The 20,293-nt window shown below is 41.8% G+C and overlaps 2 protein-coding genes across 2 annotated transcripts; one reads left to right on the top strand and one right to left on the bottom strand.

Moving 5' to 3' along the window:
* Window positions 1-245: 245 nt before the first annotated feature.
* chmp7 (charged multivesicular body protein 7) lies at window positions 246-5,910 on the top strand. Its single transcript, XM_054774348.1, has 10 exons — window positions 246-843; window positions 1,491-1,662; window positions 1,888-2,073; window positions 3,525-3,658; window positions 3,891-3,939; window positions 4,024-4,143; window positions 4,218-4,316; window positions 4,389-4,446; window positions 5,152-5,355; window positions 5,427-5,910. The coding sequence occupies exons 1-9, from the start codon at window positions 581-583 to the stop codon at window positions 5,346-5,348; spliced, it is 1,278 nt and encodes a 425-aa protein (XP_054630323.1). The 5' UTR covers window positions 246-580; the 3' UTR covers window positions 5,349-5,355; window positions 5,427-5,910.
* Window positions 5,911-6,190: 280 nt separating this feature from the next.
* ccdc92 (coiled-coil domain containing 92) lies at window positions 6,191-20,005 on the bottom strand. Its single transcript, XM_054774349.1, has 4 exons — window positions 19,835-20,005; window positions 14,647-14,784; window positions 11,257-11,298; window positions 6,191-8,704 (listed from the first exon to the last, which is right to left on the bottom strand). The coding sequence occupies exons 2-4, from the start codon at window positions 14,780-14,782 to the stop codon at window positions 7,896-7,898; spliced, it is 987 nt and encodes a 328-aa protein (XP_054630324.1). The 5' UTR covers window positions 14,783-14,784; window positions 19,835-20,005; the 3' UTR covers window positions 6,191-7,895.
* Window positions 20,006-20,293: the final 288 nt, after the last annotated feature.

The raw sequence follows: 20,293 nt of genomic DNA, 5'->3' as shown, positions 1-20,293 counted from the left end.
AGTCTGCAATGTTATATATAATATACCGTTGTTCAGGTAAAAATGATCGGTATCGGCGATACTAAGCCTGTAGTTACATGTTATTGAATCGATACAAAGTAGGTGTAGTATCGCCCACCACTAGTGAACAGCGATAGTATATGCGCAAAATCTGCGCAAGCGCTCTATTCTAAAGAAGTAGTTGTCGTGCGCTTGCTTTGCTCATCAGGGTCTTTGTGTGGGTGGAAACGACATGCATGCACATTGGGGCGTTAGCTCCGCATTCATCGGTGTGTGCGAGATGGACTGTACCACAAAACAACAACCCGTGTTAGCAAACTGTCATAGTAGTTTACCACGGTGAGTAGCTTGTTGTCAGTGTTTCATTTACATTTAATTTACGTTAAGTTAACACATTTCAAGGACTTTATTGCAGCCGCCCGTGGTTTTTGTTGTGTTGTTCTCGCTGGTTGGACTCACAGTTCGTTTTGAATATAGCTAGCTAACCATGAACAGCCGATAGCTAGCTACCTGAACGGACTGTCACAACACTGAGAACGTTGTTTTGAGCTCGCTTGGATTTGAGACGCAAGCTTCAAACATGTCGAGCTCCACCGAAGTCACCCTGCCACCCGAATGGAACGACGACGAGCGGATGAATTTTCTCTTCTCGGACTTCAAAGAGACCCGCGACGTGAACACAACGGACTGGGACAGTAAAATGGAGTTCTGGACGGGTCTGGTCCTACAAAGCTGCCGGGATCGTCGATCCGTGTGTGTCAATCTGCAGGATCTCAACAAGACCTTCAGGAGGAAAGAAAGATTACCCCTGGGCTTGGCAACTGTCATCCAGTCCTTGGCAAGGTAAATGTACTACTACTACAGTCTAGTAGTAGTAGTAGTAGTAGTAGTAGTAGTAGTAGTAATAGTAGTAGTAGTAGTAGTAGTAGTATTTGTTATGTTGACATGCTTTACAGTAGATCCACACCTATTTGCCCTTAGAAAGTTGTTTGATGAGTACTGCCGGGCACTGTCTGACAAGTCAGTTCATTCAACATTTTCCAGCAGGAAGATACTTTGACAAGACGTGATATTCTGTACAATGCATATTTTGAAAGTACAGTATTGTGTGCAGTATGCCTATAATTATTTAATTATGTAACGTGTGAGAGGCACATTATATACAGGGCTTAGAGCAGGGACATCTACAGTGCAGCCCGGGGGCCATTTGCAGCCATTTACTTTTGTATTGGCCCACAGCACTGGAGGCTGATGAACAGACCCGTGGTGCCGTTATGATTCTGGTGGGTGGATGGGACAGTTCAGTTGATACACTGGTAACCCACATTGTGAAAATAAATTCCTGCATCCACATTTTTACCCACATCCTCACCAAAATTTAACAGGTTTTGCAACACCTCTATAGAGTTTTTCCAGAATGAGGACTGGCTTGACTACAGTAGCTTAATATAGATGTCATTGTCAGAACATTTTCTGTTCACGTCATCCAGATGTGGGAAGCTTCAGAGGGAGTCTGAGTTTGCTGCCAATGTGGATTGTGGCTGGTTGTCTTGGGGTGTTGGCCTCCTGCTGGTGAAGCCTCTGAAATGGACCTTCTCCTCTCTGTTGGGAAGCAACCGGGTACCTCTGGAGGAGTCTTATGTTGTCATTGAACTGGTGAAGGTTTGTAACGCAACTGCCATTCTTTTGCACCTGCATCAGTAGATAAATATAAATGAAGAGTAGACTACTAGGAGTCTGAAAGTTTAGAAAGATTAGAGCCATTATCCTGTACTTTTGTTACCTGAGTGGTAATGCACCATGCATGACATTATTGTTTTAACTGAAGCAGATTTTGGCTTTCTTATTTTTTTTATACATAATGCCACGGTGTGCTGTTCTTTCCAGGAGAAAGCAGCTGAAGTACTCAGGATCTACCGAAGGAGTGAATTTGCAAGCCGCTCTATCCTGTCATTTCAAGAGTTGTGTACGCTCACCTCCAGTGTATGTGCTGATGAAAGCACTCTGTGCATGGCTCTCCTGCAGCTGCAGAGGGACAAACAAGTGATGGTCTCCTTGCACGAGGGCGAGAAGGTAAACCCAAAGGACTGCAGTCTATATGTGGGGGGCATAATTACGTCATTGTCTAATTTGCATAATTGGCCAGGATGCAATGTGAGACCAAAAGTGAGTAGCGCTAAATAATTTTGACTGCGAAGCTCTCTGGACATCGCGAGTCCATCATTTTCAGCAGGTTTTTAAAGCGTTTTTTTCCACTGTTGCAAAGGGACCATATCTTAGAAATGTCATGGGACACCTCTTTATAATAGCACACTACTTTGCTTTTCCTTTAATGAGGGACGCAACAGGAGCGTGCAGCTTCACACATTCCTTGTATAGGTGTTTGTGCCAAGTTTTAAGGTGGTGAAAAATATTTTTTTGTGCTTTGAATCCGAAGTACCTCCGCAATACTGAGCTACAGCTTATTCCTTGCTGACTAATTCTTCCACGGCAAATGCTGTTGCTTCGATTGGAGTCGCCTGGCTTCTGCTTCACCCCTCCTCCCTCCCTCCTTCATGCAGGGATGAGGGAGATACAGCGCAAATCCAGTCTATATCGATATCAACAATATGGTTGGTTTTGATATCATGCTCAAAGTAAATATTGATATTTTAAAAATATTGATCTATCACCCAGCCCTAACTCTTAGTATTTTTATGTGTTCTATTCAAACGTGACACTTGTATTTAATGACAAATGAGCACACTTTGTAAATAAAGTGCAATTGAAATGTTGGCAGTGCTCTCAGCAACTTTGCCATTAAACAGTTTTGCAATGTGCTCATGATCTGGACATCCCTATTCGATTGTCAATCGATTGTTCACATTTTTTAAATATCGATGTCTACCGACCGGAAGAAATACACCAATGGATGTCTTATGGGGGCATGCTGGAGCCTATCCCAACTGACTTCGGGCAAGAGGCAGGTTGCCAGCCAATCACAGGGCACATATAGACAATCACTCACACTCACATTCATACCTGTGGACAATTTATAGTCTCCAATTAACCTAACATGAATGTTTTTGGAATGTGGGAGGAAACCGGAGTACCTGTAGAAAACTCACACACGGATGGGGAGGACATGCAAACTCCACACAGAGATGCGCAAGCGGAGATTCGAACCCAGGTCTTCCCGATCTCTTGACTGTGTGGCCAACATGCTAACCACTTGGCCACCTTGCGGTCCAAGTTCAGATATTTCAACCAAAAAGAACTCTGGTTAGCACCGTCATTTAAACGATACAAACCTTTATGACCCTGCCTTTTAAAAGATTCGGAAGCAAGACTTGTTAGGAACCAGACTCAGAATGAGGAGTTGGAACCAAAATTGTTCAAATACAAACGATACCCAATCCTAGCCACCACAGAAAAATTAATATGGGAAAAACAGCCGTAATTGATCAGTCCACAAACCACTGCTCATTCAACACCATGAGAGGAATATTTATTTTTCTAGCTCACTCTTGTGTCTTTTTTTATAGATTGTAAAGTTTTGCCAGCCAGGACAAGGTCGCATCTCCACAGTCAATGACGTAGAGATCGGCATCTACCAGCTACAGCGTAGTGAGAAACTGCTGGAGGCGAGGCTGGAGAAACTGAGCCTGGAGGCTGATAAGTACATCAGCTAATATCGTTTTCATTTGCTTGAGCATACTGTCTGCTTTTTAAAATCTGTAAAGTCAATTCATCGTATTTTGAACAATCATGTGGGTATTTAATATATGGTGGTGTAGTCCTCAAGCGATTTCTTTCTTTGGCTTGCCATAATACCATGGAACGTCAGCATTTACACACAATCTCTGATAGAAAGTGTAATCACTAGTTTGTTCTACATGAACCGTGCTCAGTTCCAAAGAGGAAGCAAGAGTTCTCCTTCAGGAAGGGAAGAAAGCACAGGTGAATATTTGCAAAAACACACATTTTATTAAAGGCAGCCACAAAAACTCATCAGATTCACTTTTTCAATTTGCTGTCCAACAGGCATTGAGGTGTTTGAGAGCGCGGAAAAGAGGAGAAAAGAGAGCAGATGGCTTGTTTGGCCAGCTTGAGTCCATCAGAGGAATCCTGGACAGAATAGCCCAGTCACAGACTGATGAAATGGTAAGTCCTTAGACGCCCAAGAATACCAAACAATCTTTGAGGTTGCTTCATTGCTGGAGGTGTGTCCTGTGTAGGTTTTACAAGCATACCAAGCAGGAGTGGCCAGCCTCAGGTTCTCTCTCAAGGACGTGACGGTCGAACACGCTGAAAGCCTTGTTGATCAAATCCAGGAGGTAAGTGTTAGTTAGAAACTTTATATTAGGCAGTTTTTCAACCTAATAAAAAATCTTCTGTCATTTTACCAGTTATGTGACAAACAAGATGAGGTCAACCAAACCATTTGTGGAGCAGTGACCAGTGCAGGTTTGATGACATTTCTTCACAGCACACTTTCATATAAAATCACCTACTGTATTTGCTGAGATGGTGTTTAATTACGCAACTACAGAGGATATTAGGCATTTATTTTAAGTAATCCTTCATTTATACAAATTAGGGCTGTGATTAATTGCATGGCAAGGTTTATGCACAGGTATGTGTTCTGGTTAACTTATAGATATTGTTCACATTATAATAATGCAGACGACAAGGCCTGCTTTAAAGAAATGGTGTTTGTTTCATCATAGTAAAAGACGCCAAATGAAATGAAATAACAAATGTTTTCCAGAATGTTCTCCACAGTACATAAAAAGTCGTTGTACCGGATTAAAAGATGTCATGAAAGCCTAACTGTGTAACAAATGATAAGTAATTCTAACAAAATGAATGTCCAAATAAACATCATGTTTTAAGAAGCTCAACAGTCACTTATGATGGACACACCTGTCTGTCACCTGGAAGGAGCTTTTTCGATATTACTTCTATTCAGATTTGCGTATACTTTGTGGTTGTGAGACCATGCCGATGTTTTGTTCGACCTGTGGTGTATTATTGAAGTGAGTGATTTCTTACATCAATTTGAGGGGAGCTATTTATTGTTTAAGTGGACATTAAACACAGCATCTAAGCAGAGGCTATTATTTAAAGATACATTTAATACATCTTTTTTTATTATATATTTTTTTAAAGATGAAGACGTAGATGAGTTGGAGGAAGAACTGAAATTGTTATTGGATGAATCCATGCCAAATCCCGAAGTTCCACCAGAGCACCTGCCAAACATCCCATGTGACGACCTACTGGATTTGCTGCCCGCCATCCCTCATGGTGACCTGAATGTTAGTACTAAGCATCTAGAGGAACAACTGGAGCAGCTCACTCTCTAGGATTCAGGTGTGCTGTTATTTTGCACTGGTTTTTCATGTTATGAAGATATTACGACTTAATTTCTCCCATCTGTTCAGGGTTCCAGCACAAGGATTACACAGTGTTGGTTCAAAAAGAGCGTGGCAACCTCCAATTTTTGCATTTACACCTCCATGTAAGTTTTTAGCTAGAAGCAGAACTATAACTTGTTACAAACAAGACAGGTGTAAAATTGTAGATCAGGATGGAAACAAGGCACTTTACTTCCTTTAATCTAAATACTAAATGCCTTTGCTGTGGATGCATGCCAAAGAGGATTTTTTTTAAAGTGACCTTTTCATTAAGCAATATAGCATGTATTGTTACAGTTCATCTTGATCTGAAGCCTCAAGTCAAAAGTAAATATTTATGTATGCAACATTCTCTTTGGTATGCCACCACTTTTTTTGACCGAGGAAGACTAGGGTTTGTCCTTGATGTGTGTAGTTGTATGTAAATGTTATGTATTGGGTGTCCTGTGGAGTGTCTAGTGGCCATCTACAGTATATGGATCTACATTTGCCAAAATGAATCATGTATAAACCACACAGATGATGTCTAGTCTCACTGAAGCATACCCATAAAGCTCAAGAAGCCTAAAGTGAGTTTAAATATTTTTTTTTCTGCAAATAAAATGTATTTTAATGAAATGTAATGTTGGAGATCATATGTGCTGAGCTGTGTTGATGCACTCACTGCCTGCTCGTTGTAATTTTGGTTTTTACCCCCTTTAAAGTAGTTGTTGCAGTTTATGCATCCACACTGAAGATATGGGACAAAAATAAATGGCAAAGATGAGGCCATACAAACGTGATCTTCAAGAAACAGAAAAAGGTACATTTTTGTCAGATGTGATTTTGGTAAAAATCCTGTGGAATTGAATTTATAGGCTAAAACAATCGTTTTTTGTTTGATACTTATACTGTGGACGCTGGTTTAACTAAGCATGTGCATAGGTGGGACCTGATATAAGTAACAACATGGAGGCTGGTTTAAACAAGCATGTGCATCGGTTGGGCCACCAGGGGTCACTCGTGTGCACTTTAGATTTTATACTTTGGCTATCAAAAAATGTTTTTTTCCCACTTATTTCACTAGCACTAGTCATACCCCATTAAACCTAAAACAGATTTCACTCTTCTGGGGAAAAAAATCTGCAAGATATTGGAGTCAGTTGTATCTAGTTTAGTCTATATATTGTATTTACATGTAGTTCTCTTGCTCTACATTGTGAATTGTCAAATATGTGAAGATAATATTGTATGAGCACGGCTGGTTTGCAGCAACAGCTCATTACTAACCTTAGTGTTGATCTTTTTGGTGCAATTTAGGAAACGCATTCAACTTAATTTCCTTGACTGATTAATTGGGAAATGGGAAAGTTAATGATCGATTGAGGGCCATGTGTGAGCTGGAGCCTATCCCACCTGACTTTGGATTGGTCACAAGTCAATCACAGGGCACATATAAACCAACAATCGTAATCACACTTCAGTCACATGCATGCTTTTGGACTGTGTGAGGAAACCTACACAAGCACAAGGAGGTCTGAACCGAGAACAGGCTTTGAGGAAGACACGCTATCTACATGCTCCACCGTGCTGCTCATGTTCTTGAATGCCATAGCTTATTACAGAAAGGAGTAGGCAAACAAAAAAGCATTGCTTTATTGTATGGATTATTGGAGGACAGGTGTTAACATGAACAGCAGGATATAAAGTGACAATAATTACCATCTGAGGTGTTGTTGTATTCTCTAATAAATAAAAAAAAAGCAATCCCTTACAAATGTACAGACTTTATAAAGTATAATTATCACAACATCCTATTGGAGCAGTGCTTTTAAAAATGCCCTTTTTTAAAATCACAAATAACATGGAGATGGTTTTGCTGAAACTTCCATCTGTTATCTTCCAGCTTCTTCCCCTCCAGAAAGACACTCTTGCATGTACACACAAGTCAGTGTGTTGATGACCTTCAGCTTGCATTGAATTGAAGCATAAATACATGTGCTGTTGCCAGTTCAGCAAAGAAAGCTAAAGGACGTCTCTTTCACCTCGATTATGCAACTTACAGTACTGTATTGTTATACTGATATTGCAAGCGGGCGGATAAAAGACATTCAGAAAGTATTAGTTGAATCACTGGAATGTCAACCTATGCGGCTGCAGACGTCTTGTTACACAGTCTGTTGAAAAGAAAAACAATACGTAGAGATGTTCTCCGTGACTACACTACACAGCGTGTGCGTGTTTGCACCTAGCAGGCACTGATGCAGATATTTGGCTGAGGATTTGTTGAATGCGCCACACAGCACAGTATAATGCGTGTATAATACAACACTTATAAGAAACATTTGGCATGCTTCGCAGTAGTCCTTTTTCAAATGTGCATGAAGATGAAATACATGATGTCATTTTCTTTTCACGTTGCAGTGTTGCGTATAAAGCAGGCTACACAGTGGGTTGGGCTTCTTTCTGCCCCTTATTGTATATATGTGTGCGCATTCATGTGCAAGTGTAACAGCTTTAAACTGTCCTATCAGCTCCAGAACGCTTTCTCACAACCTTTTCTTCATTCACCTGGTCCACTGCTAGAGTCTCCAGCTCTGCCTGGGGTGGGGCCAAGGGAGGGGTTCCGTGGGGGATGCGGTGGGCCACTCCAACGTGAGCCCTGTACTGGCGGTCTCGAGCTGGGCTGTGACGAGGGCTGGCAGTAGCTCCCAGGGGAGGCACGGGGGGGCGTTCGGAGGCGATTGGGGGGATAACAGCAGGTCTTTCTCGCACTACCTGCAGCTCGGGAGACTCTTTCCCTGCCTGCAGGAAGGGAGTCGGGTCGGGCATAGCGTCCACAGTGTCTCGCAGGACCACTCGCTTACCGTCTGGGCCGAGGCGGTACACCTCTGTCAACTCGGGGTGAAGTGGCTGGGAGAGACTTTTCCTCATGCGGCGGCGTGGGGTTTCAGGCTGCCTGTCTTTGGGTGGAGGAGGCGTGGGCTTGAAAGACGTGACTGGGCTGACGTTTGGGCTTCCCTCTGAGGAGCTGCCTGCCAGCAGTTTTTTCTTCGTGGCGTGAAGCTGTGATGTGAGGTAAGCGATGGTGCTCGCTCTCTGTTCCAATTCCCCCGACAAAACGGCCAGCTTGTGGCTCTTCATCTTCAGTTCCTCCAGGTACTTCTTCTCCCTCTCCTTGATAGTATTTTCCAGAACAAAGATCATGGCATTCTTCTGCTCCAGATCCCTGAGCAGCTCTGTGTTCTCCTCCTCTTTCTTCTTCAGCTCTGCTTCCAGCTCCTCACACCTTCTTTGCAGTTCTCTGCATCGCACCTCACCGCTGTCTGCACGAGTGATATGAAGCAGTTACGACAATGTATGTCACAATTTGACAACACAACAACACATGAAACAAAGTTGGTCTTTCTGAATCAAACTCTAGTTTGCAGCTTTGATAAGGATTGTTCCGTCAGCAGTGAACACAATCATTGAACCAAACTAACTGCGGCCATTTGGCTGTGGTGAGAAACAAACTCTTTGGTTATATAAAACAGCCGGGACTGTCCCTCTTCCAACAAACTCCCATTTAATATGGTACAGATGGTCCCCGGGTTACGAAAGGGTTCTGTTCCTACAACGCATTGTAAGTTGAAATTTTGTGTAAGTCAAAACTCATACCTAAAAACAGTCATGTCACTCACACTGCACAGAGAACACACGAATGACATAAAATGCAGTAATAAAAACACTAAATAAAATAATTAAATGAAACCATTAAAAAAAACTGCAAAAAAACACTATGCTGCTTATTACTGTTGTTTTCATAAGGAGGAGATCCTTTAACATGCTCAAGGATGCTATAGGGACCTGGCAGTTATGTGTAGTGTTAAAGAGTTATGTGTGTTCCGACACTTTGGCAATCTGTGAATGTGACATGAGTCCTGACAGTGGGTGCATACCGAGGAGAACAGTTGCTTGCAGAGGGGACAGATGAGGGTGCTGAGGTTGTTTTGACGTGGTTCGGCCGACAGTAGCCTCTTTTGTTTTTGCAATAAAGAGTGTTAATTGCACATCCTCGTCATCTTTACAACATCCAGGTAGACGTTACAATGTTTATCCATAATGATGGTCGCGACAATCAAGCGATTAAGACAAGTGCGGCCAATATTGAGCACACTGTATTCTTTCACTGCCGACGAGCATTGTACGTAGTTCTTGAGTGAGTCTTTTGTTTAACGACCAAAATAAAGTTTTTAATTAATTCATGGGCATGTGTTCGTAAACATGAAACATTGTAACACAGAATGCCATGAACCGAGGTCACCTGTACACACACTAAATATTACATTATAGATCCGATAGATAGCTGGACAAACAGACATTGCTATATATATATACCCAACCAACATTTATACCACAAACTTTTTAATCAAAAATCTTTAGCCCTCGTTAAACTGATTTTCTGGACTTTTCAGCCCTTAATGCAGTGTCTTCTCTCTCACAGTAGGAAGTTAGAAGTTTTTCTTTATTTTTGTAAAGTTGCAGCACCTCACCTTAAGCCTTCCCCTAAGGGAAGGTGCATCTCATATTTTGAAATTTGAAATCTTTGCATGATAATTTACTTGCTTTGACATCCCCATCTGGTAGGGGTGTCCAAAGTGAGACCTGGGGGCACTTTCAGGCCGCAGCTCATTTTGTATCAGCTATTGGCATACTGTAAGAATAAAATTAATGCGTTATTAATGAGATGTATTATTAGCTATTCCGCTTATTTCATTGTCACCTATAACATAAAGCGCACCTTAGGTCACACCTTAAGGTGCGTTTGGCTGGTATACAGTAGCCGAGCAGATTATCCATATAGTTATCAGCAAAGTTTACAAACCCATCAAGTGATCTGTGCAAGAGTAAGGAGAATTGTAGTGAAGGCACCGTAAGGTGACAAACACATCATTATGTAACACATAAGTACACTGCCAGAGTACGGTTGCATGGAGACTAAAGTGCAGTGTTCAGAAAGCTCTTGGCTCACATTACATCAAGAACCTCCTCTCTGGTGACCTTCGCTGCAGCTCATTCAACAGGGCTCTGCCCCACCCAAGCACACTCTTTTGCAGCCATTAATGCTGCTTATATGTCAAATCCTAATCATAAAGTAAGACAGTATAGTGATTTCAGTGTTTGCATCACATTTTAAAATGGAAAAAAAAAATCAACTATATTGGAATGATTAGATGACACACACGTTTCTAAGTGGGGCGGGGGTGGCATGTTTTCAGGCGAATTAAGAGTAGCATAGAGGTTGAGCACATTGCAAGCTGTACATTAGAGTTGCGACAGATAATCTCATTTCCTGCACTCTAACCTCTGATGTCCCACAGTGACATGATAGTGCCTCTCTCTACAGCCTCTAATGATAGTCTATCAAATGTGGGCCGGTTCATGTTATAAAGCCTAGAACATGTGGTGGGACATGACATGTTTCCAGATGAGGCTGTACACAAATATATACAGTACATAAAAAAGCTGGAGTGGAGTCTCCCTGGCTGTTTTGACAACTGTATTGCCAGCCAGTATCAATGTTCAAGTCACATGGTGTCACGGCCATGGCAACGTGGGGGAGGGGCAGTTGGCAATGAACAGACAGATCTAATGAACAATGAGGAGTCCCACAATGCAAATGCTTCCTGGGTGGTGACGATGTGTCACTGGGATACAGACAGACATTGGAGACGGCCCTTGCAGTCTTTCAGATGCTGTACACCGTGTAAACTATTTCATACCGGCAAAGAGACGTACTGTACGTACTGTAGCTTAAATGATAAAGATGACATCACGCCCTAAAAGACTGTAGAGATGCAGAAATAGAGGAATGTGCTTACTGATGTTAGCTTACCTGAAGGATCGGAGCTTCGTACAGTGAGCTCGTACGTCAGGTCTGTTAAAAAACACAAAAAAGTGACACTTATTGTATGGATTGTTAAGGTAGGAATCACATGTGCATGCTTGCTTGTAAGTTTCGTCTCTCTTTATCACACAGGCTGAATGACAAGAGGATTCACTCAGCATCTGTCTGTGTGCGTTGGTGCCCCAGTGGAATGAACGGAGAGAGTGAACCCTCGCTAACACTAACATGAATGAAGGCACAGAAACGATGGTTTCTAAGGCGAATGCCACAGCCCCGGTGTGGGAGTATTTCGGTTTTAAACAGAATGAACAAGGTGAGCACGTGAACACAGACCAACCGATACGTCGCAATTTTTTTGAAAGTAGTGACGAGGAGGAGGGGCGATACGACGCTGACTGAGGCATTTGGTCGGCAAAGTAAATATAGACAAACAGTGCAAAATGGTGCGCGCTCACAGGCAGACTCGCTACATTGCAAAAGAAATGCAACCGTTCAATACTGCTGAAAAGCCAACATTTCGGGAAATGTTAGAAATGTTTGACAGAGCACGAATTGCCTGGGAGAACGTACATGTACATGTCACAAACAGCACTTGCTGAACTCTATAACAGAGTGAAAGAAGACGTTTTGAAAGGCATCAGAAACATTGCATTTTACTCTCCCACCACAGATATGTGGTCCAGCTCAAATATGACCCCCTACATTAGTTTAACAATACACTACATAACTGTGTGTGTATGTGTGGTTATTATTGGTGTGTTTTTTTTCTTAACAGAGACAGAGTCTATTTTTTATTGTTTTGGTTATGATTATGATTTTTCAAGTGCAATTTTTTCTATAAGAGTCCATTTTATTTTCATTGTGTTTTTTTTTGTCTTTTTTTGTTTGTTTAATTTATTTAAAAGCTCTTGACATTCCAATTACAATGTTAAATACTCCTGAGAAATACTCGTGAGCTCTGATTCTTCCTACTCATTTTCAAACATGTGGAACTGTGACTTGTAACATGAATCATTCAATGTATGCTGTATGCATGTTCAAAGTCAATTAAACCATAACCATAACAAATTAAAGTTTATTGCTTTTGATAGATGTATTCTCATTATCATGCCATATAACTAATGAAAAAGGAACGATTAACGATTAACTTCATTGGCCCTCTGCCCTCTGCATACTGTAACAATAACACGAATTCCCTGGCAGAGAAAATCTGTTGAGCACATAAGGGCATTTAGATCCACAATACTATCTGCCCTAATGGCTAGACAGGACCAAAAAAAAAACATGAATTCATTATTAATGCAATATATTATTAGATATTACACTATAACACAAAGCTAAGATGCAAATGTTTTGTTGACCTACATTAGATTGGTTTTAGCATCTTTAATGATTACATTTTTCTGTGTGCGACCCTCTGGGAAAAAGGTTTGGACAATTCCTGTCTTACAGGGATGTAGTTTTATGAAAATGGGCTGTTAGCAGATAGAAGTCACAACAGTTGGGTGCATTTCACACAAATAATCACCATCTCCATCACCAAAAAATCTGCCTCTATCGTTGAGCAAAAACTCAAAAGTTCAGTTCAGCAAGCTTTTTTGTTTTACTATTAAAAGTGGGTAACTTTTCACAGGTGTGACAGTTCGGAATGTTAAATAATGAGTAGTTGCTTCTGCAACGCAGCTCTTTGTCATTTTATTGTTTTTATATTTACAATTGTTGTCAACTTTTGGCTTTTCTCGTTAAAGGTTGCCAAAGTCAATCTTAATCCCACTGACATACCCCAAAGAGGAAGCAGAGTCTGAGGATACGAACACGGCCAGTTTCATCAACGTGGTTGAGGTATCTGGGGTAGTCCAAAAAACTCCCCAGTGACAAACCTCCAGAGGTGGAAGAGTTTGGCCCCGAGTTCCTCAAGGCTCTGGATGTTGAGGGCCTGTCTTGGGTAACACGTCTCTTCAACATTGCATGGAAGTCGGGAACAGTACCTCTGGACTGGCAGAACGGGGTGGTGGTCCCCCTTTTTTAGAAGGGTGACTGGAGGGTGTGTTCCAACTATAGGGGGATCACACTCCTCAGCCTCCCTGGGAAAGTCTATTCCAGGGTACTGAGGAGGAGGGTACGAGTGTTAGTCGAACCTCGGTTACAGAAGGTGCAATGTGGTTTTCGTCCGAGTCGCAGAACACTGGACCAGCGCTACACCCTTGCAAGGGTGCTGGAGGACACATGGGAGTTTGCACAACCGGTCTACATGTGCTTTGTAGACTTAGAAAAGACATTCCACCATGTCCCTCGTGGTGTGCTGTGCTCCGGGAGTACGGGATTGCTGGTGCACTACTACGTGCCATTCGGTCCTTATACAACCGGAGCAGGAGCCTGGTTCCCATTGCCAGCAGTAAGCCGAGCCTGGCCTCCGCCAAGGCTGCCCTTTGTCACCAATTCTGTTCATAATTTTCATTGACAGAATTTCTATGTGCAGCCAAGGCGTTGAGAGGGTCCAATTTGGGGGCTTTGGGATCTCTTCTCTGCTATTTGCGGACAATGTTGTCCTGATGGCGTCATCAGGCTGGGATCTTAAGCGTTCACTGGGGGTGGTTTGCAGATGAGTGTGAAGCTTCTGGGATGAGACTCAGCACCTCCAAATCCAAGGCCATGGTTCTCAGTCGGAAAAGGGTGGATTGTGGATTGCACCCTGCGGGTTGGGAGCAAGGTCTTTCCCCAGGTGAAGGAGTCCACGTATCTCGGGGTGTTGTTCACAAGTGAGGGAAGGATTGAGCGTGAGGATGTTTTTAATTTTATATCACTCTCACAGATGGCAGGTAAGTTCCACAGAGCAGATATGTTTGTTTTGGCTTTGGCACGCCTGTACAGTGTGAAGGAAGGTGGGTTTATCCAAGACGTTAGAGCAAGACACTACACTGCACATCAGAGTCGCAACAGTACTAGCCAGAGGTGATCGGCTTTTGTGATCGCCGCTGAAAGGCATTTATCAGCATATTGGTGGTCGATCGATTGAAGCATACCTAGTTTTTACACCAGATGCCCTTCCTGACACAGCCCTCCCATTTATTCAGGCCTGGAACTGGCCTTGTACATCTCCAATGGCTGGGTGTTCCTGGGCCGAAAGCTTGTACCATTATACTACACTTGTATGATTGTGATGATTTAAGAAAATTGTCTTTTCACATAATTTTATGCTCAAGATTCTCAAAACTTTGGGGGAAAAATTGTTTTGAAAATTGGAAGTCAACCAGATTCCTGAACAGACTAAGGTTCCGCTCTAATTCTACATCTGTTTGCAGATGTGCCATACGGTCCCTTGGGACACCTGTTGTTACTAAAGGAGATTCCCAAAGCAAGGTGGAAAAGAAGAATCACCTGTGCATTGCTGTTGTAATCGGCGGATCTCTGCATGCAGCCCCTTCAGCGTGTTGGCATGGTCCTGCTGGAGGAAGAGTAGGTTTTTCTGTGCACTGTGCAGCTGATTCTCCAGCGTAACGTTGGCTGATGCCATGGCTAATTCCATCCAAAACACAAGGAAAAATGGCAAAAAAACAAGATGAATGTCAAGAGCAATCACGGCATTTCAAGCAAGTATTTTGGGATGTGGTGGTAAAAACTGTCAAGAAAACAAGTTTTGCCAAACTGATCGCTAACAATCCATTTAGGAAGCAATAGACTCCAGCTTACCTGTGACCCTAATGAGGACAAGCGGTATAGCAAATGAATGGATAAATACAATTTTAGTTGATTATGTATCTATCCAAATTGGTTAGTATGGTTGTACCCTAGTGGAGGTATTTGTGGATGTAGCTCAACTTCCCATAGCTGACATATTTTTCTTTGGACCTCAAACTGGTTGAGACTGACTTAACAGAACAGAACCTCTGCTGGTTGGAGCCAAGTTGTGCACTCCATTTTGCCTCAAGATGTAATTAATGACCAATCAATTCTACATAACCAAATTCTTAATGATCAATGAATCAATCTTTATGCCTCTCCCTACAATAAACAAACAAAAGTAAAGCCCACTTAAGGAGAGCAGTCTACAAGAAACCTACATCTTTCTTTTCCACCCCCAGCCCCATTCACTGGATGTGCATGTCTCCAGAGCCAACCCGGAGAAGCACTCAGTCACATCTTCATCCACTACCAGAAAGAAAATAAACTTGGCATAGCATTTTTATTGATCTCTGTAACAGGTCTCCTGAGAGCAACGAAAGCCTCTCTGTCTGCATACGCTGAGTGTGCTTCAACAAAACATCCCAAAACCTTGCATGTACTCTTACAGCTCAATAATATGAATAACATACAAAATAACACGTCCCTGCCACTAGATGTCTTTCAAATGTCTATACATTAAAATGGAAAAGAGAATAATATACTAACAAAAAACACAAACAGAAAAAAGGACAGTTATTGGTGAGCCATAAAGGCTGAGGAGATAATCCATTATTGATGAGTAATTGGAAGTCCTTCCGGTAAAGGCTGGCAGTGCGAGCAAAGCTCTCATCCCAGCCCTTTCCTAGAATAGCTTCGATTGATTTCCATTTTTGCAAAGGCATGACCTCAGTCAGCAATAACATGAGTGATGCCATTACATGAAGGTGACAGCGGACTGGAAGAATTATATGCAGGACAGTGGCGCTTGAAGGGAATGCAGTGTGTGGTGAATGCAGAAACGCAACATTTTTCCTGTTCAAAAAGCAACTTCTGTTGAATGTTCCAGATAAGACATAAATAATGGATGAACTGCAGCCGCATAAAACGTTAGCCAGTTGCTACCATCCTCATCTTGGCGTTTGCAGATGCTCCTGCAATGCATGCACATTCCTTCTCATTTAACTTACCCACACTTTACTGTTTTTCTTGTCAACAACAATTATAATAAAATAGTGCTACGGTGAGGTAGGGCTGCATAAAAAAAAAAAAATCACAATCTCAATTCACACTAACATGCAATCTATTAACTAAATGCTGACAATTTTTTACCTTTTACTTAATGAGCTGCATCACAAAAACACAGCCATTGTACTCATGCTGCACTGTTGTTAGCATGACGGCCAACGCTTCCTCCTCACTCTCCCCCTCCCCCAGCGAGCCTCTCTGGCCTGAGCGAGTTTGCTCCACTGCTCTGGCCAATGAGGCTCGTGGGCTAACATTCATCAGCTCATGGGTGGAGAGATCACATAAATTAGTAGACTTTTCTGTGGACTTGTGTTGATTACATGCATGAATGTACTGTGGAGTGAGAGAACGTGTCATGTTTTTGACTTGATGGACAGAACATTGTTTACAATCACAATGCAAACATAAAAATGACAGCTAATAAGTAAGTAAACACACTCAGGGTAACTACTACTACTACGGGGAATAGTAAGCAAAAATTACATTAACTATACACACGTAACATTAGCAACTTTTTACAAAACAAGTGTAGTAAGGCATGCTGGGAGGTCGGAAGCACTCTCAGTGATGCTGTGCAAGTGAAAGCACTGCCAGGTCTCTGGCAACTAAGAGGCGGCAAGAGAGGTCAATGTTCTGATGAACCCATTCATGATCTGAACTGTTATTTATAAAAACAAAGATTGGATCAGTTCTACTTTTTTTGGAATACTTGAAACCAGGGATGTCCGATAATATCGGCCTGTTTTGGCATTAAAATTTAATAGCGGTTGATATCGGTATCAGGTTTTTCCCTATAACGAAAACTGATAATAAAAAAAACTGCTGTACATAGGCCTATGGGCTCCCGTACTTGCTGTCATCAAGGCATCCAACGCCGCCAATACGTGGAAATATTTAGTCACGTCCTGTGTTATTCCTCGCAGTCGGAACTGGGCTTGATATGTTGAAACCACGGGCGCGGGTGTGCCGCAGATAGCACCGAATTTATCTAGCTCGTTAGCTTGTAGCAGCGCCGGCACGATCTCGTTGTCTCTGTCGTCAGTCGACATTTTTACCCACATCAAGGGTGATTAAATGTGGAGATGCGATTCACCAGACAGGAGTCGAGGTAGGTGGCACCAATCAGTTTACTCTCCACTCAACTGAACAACAAGCAACAATTCTTTAGCATTAGCTAAATGATTAAACCAAAAACATATATACGTAGACGCCACATATACAAGCGCTGAGCCGTACGTCAATGTCACCTTGTTTATACATTCACACACGCTAATATATACTAACAAGTAGTTAGTATATTAGTGTATGTGTGAATGTATAAACAAGAGGAATTCACTTAAATTTATTTGTAGAAAGGCACTTTATGAAAGTAAGTACATTTAAATTGTATTCATTTATAGCACAGCCTTGACACATCCAATATGGCGGTGACGTTGACGTATCGCAGCTTTGGGTAAAGCCATTACAGTAGATGTGGCGTCTACGTATATACAGTATGTCTACGGCTACAACAACCTCATGACCCGGAAACGGAAGTACACTTGGTAGGTAGGTAGATAGATAAATAGAAAGATAACGTTATTAATCTCCAAGAGAAATGTCTAATACAATATTGTGGGTCACCACAATGTGTTAATTCCATGACAGGAGATATGTTACACATATGTGTATAGGTTGATATCGGAAATTGAGAGTTGGACAATATCGGCATATTGGTTATCAGCAAAAAAAGCCAATAACGGACATCCATACTTGAAACCCTTTTTTTGTACTGGATGCAGGTCAGCCTCACCCAGATTCTAACTCTAGTGGCCCCCACGGAAGTTGAGGTTGAGACCCCTGGTCTAAAGGCAGAATTGCTCATGCAGTTCTTAGCAGTGTTTATTTCACTGATGAATAATTTTCGTCATAGTTTTCATCAGTGATCTTTTTTCCTTGATGAAAAACGAGACAGTAACTAAACAAATGCACATTGACCAAAACTATGACGGCTTTGTCAATGAATAAAAATGAGACAAAAATGTTGAGAGAAATCAAATCCGACCATATCTAATAGGGGTGAAACTATTAATCTACTACATCGATGTATTGATTTAAATTCCTATGATCCAACTACATGGATCTGTGTTCGACAAGTTGCCATTCCGGACGATATATATATAACATAATTTAAAAGGTACTCAATTGATAGCCCCGATACTAGGAAATAAACTATTGGATTTATGCACGGCAGGCTTTATATGGATATGTGTTTTTTTTTTTTGCACTATTAATGCTAAAGACGTTAAACGTTACTCGATTCACTCTGCCTGTCTGTGACGTCATCGCCACGCGCCAGCAGACAACAAAACGTAGCATGACGGATGGCACAGGACAAGCTGGCAAGCGACAAATAATTAAGCCACAATCATCGTCCAGTGTGTGGAAACACTTTGGCTTTTGTAAAGAGGGATATGTTCTAAATAAGTCGCTTGCTCTTGGTACGATATGTAAAGGTCAAGTAAAATACCACAGCACAACACAGAACAATGTGCATCTCACCGCTTTGCGAAAAAACAATCAGGGAAGCACAAAGGCATAAACATGTAAAAATTGTGGGCTGGTACATGTATGCTGTATATTTTACCTGTATAATCATGCATATATATATATATATATATATTTATATACATATATATATATATATATATATATATTTATATTTATATATTATTACTAACTTACAGTGACTACAAATTTGCGGGGTCACAAATGAAGAATCACAAATGTGCAGGGAACCACTGTATTCACTGAGAGCAGGTCTACTTTATTATGATTTTTATTATTGGGATGCTTTGCAGGCAGCCTAAATGAAGGTGGTGTCAAGGGAAGAAGCCTTATCTTTTATACTTTATATTTTAGTTCGCTAAAAACTAAATCAATTTAGGTGATGACAAACTAAAATACATTTTAGTCATTGGCTATGACTAAAACAAAATTAAAAACCGCTGTGAAAATCAACACTGATTGATAGACTGGATTCCATTACATCAAGTGTGCCTTATGAAGTGTCCGCGGTGTGTATAAACCAGTCTTTGGATGCTGCGTACTTCGAAGTGCTTTTCCAGGTTCAGCACCCGCAATGCGGACAGCACCCAAGCCCACAAGTTGTAGCAGCGGCACACATCCTCAGAACCACACCAAAGAGACAAGGTCCAAACCCACCCAGAAGAGCATCTTTACCGGTACCAAACTAAATACCAGCCCTGGTAAACAAAAGGCCTTCTTTGTACAGCTTAACCTACATTTGGGAAGATAGCGCCCTGCTTTTGTTTGTCCGCCTTGACAAGGCACGAGCACCGCCTTAAATTATTATGATTATTTACAATGAATGTTACATTGAATTCACACCCATTTACGAGGATTTAGACACACACCACCATCTTTTATTCCGTGATGAAGGGCATCTCTTAGCCATCACCATATCCGTGAAGGAAACCCATTTGCATGTCAACACCGAACTGAAATATAAGCAACATTTAAATATAATGAGACGAAATTCTTTCAATGAAACAAGCTTGTCCTCAGAGGGGGAAGCTCGTGTGACGCTTTGATTGTGCTAGGTTTGGTCGGGCAGCTAACAACAATGTAGTCCCGGTACGTTCAGTCGGGTGCTTACCTTGTGGCTAAAACAACACGGCCGTCGACAAGTTGACGAGAGACGGTAAAGCTGTCATGGAACGGACAAAAGCCACAGGCGGCTCACTTTAAGGACGCTGCACCTCGTCGAGCATGTCTGACGCTGCCGAAAGCTCGACTGGGCGGCTGTGTCAGGTTGCTATCATGTCCCTAAGCGACAAGGCTAAATAAAGCGATGCATCATGGGAAACCAACGGGAATCATCTCGGCTGATGAGAAGGAGCCCAATTGGTTCTTCATATTTCTTATTTACTACCAACAATAAACAAATAAATACATGGAGGTAAAATCACAAATTATATCAACTTTATTCACTGACCTGCTTACGTTTAGCGTTGCCCAGCGTCATTGCCATGGCAACAGACACAGTCACCTGTTCACTAGTGATGACGTTACGTCATCTAGTGGCAGCATTGGATATTGCAAGCGAGCAAGATGG

This window comes from Dunckerocampus dactyliophorus, chromosome 4, assembly GCF_027744805.1.
Source record: "Dunckerocampus dactyliophorus isolate RoL2022-P2 chromosome 4, RoL_Ddac_1.1, whole genome shotgun sequence".
NCBI lineage: Eukaryota > Metazoa > Chordata > Actinopteri > Syngnathiformes > Syngnathidae > Dunckerocampus > Dunckerocampus dactyliophorus.
Note: the sequence above shows the minus strand (reverse complement) of the source record. Positions and strands in the feature narration are given on the sequence as shown.

What these genes read in the sequence shown, in the direction of transcription:
- ccdc92 (XM_054774349.1), bottom strand. Translation starts at nt 14,782, where the DNA reads ATGGCATCAGCCAACGTTACGCTGGAGAATCAGCTGCACAGTGCACAG. An exon ending in ATTACAACAGCAATGCACAG is followed by an intron (nt 11,299 to 14,646) that starts GTGATTCTTCTT and finishes GTTTTTTAACAG; the next exon opens with ACCTGACGTACGAGCTCACT. An exon ending in ACGAAGCTCCGATCCTTCAG is followed by an intron (nt 8,705 to 11,256) that starts GTAAGCTAACAT and finishes TCACTCGTGCAG; the next exon opens with ACAGCGGTGAGGTGCGATGC.
- chmp7 (XM_054774348.1), top strand. Translation starts at nt 581, where the DNA reads ATGTCGAGCTCCACCGAAGTCACCCTGCCACCCGAATGGAACGACGAC. An exon ending in CTGAGCCTGGAGGCTGATAA is followed by an intron (nt 3,659 to 3,890) that starts GTACATCAGCTA and finishes AACCGTGCTCAG; the next exon opens with TTCCAAAGAGGAAGCAAGAG. An exon ending in TTGTTGATCAAATCCAGGAG is followed by an intron (nt 4,317 to 4,388) that starts GTAAGTGTTAGT and finishes TCATTTTACCAG; the next exon opens with TTATGTGACAAACAAGATGA.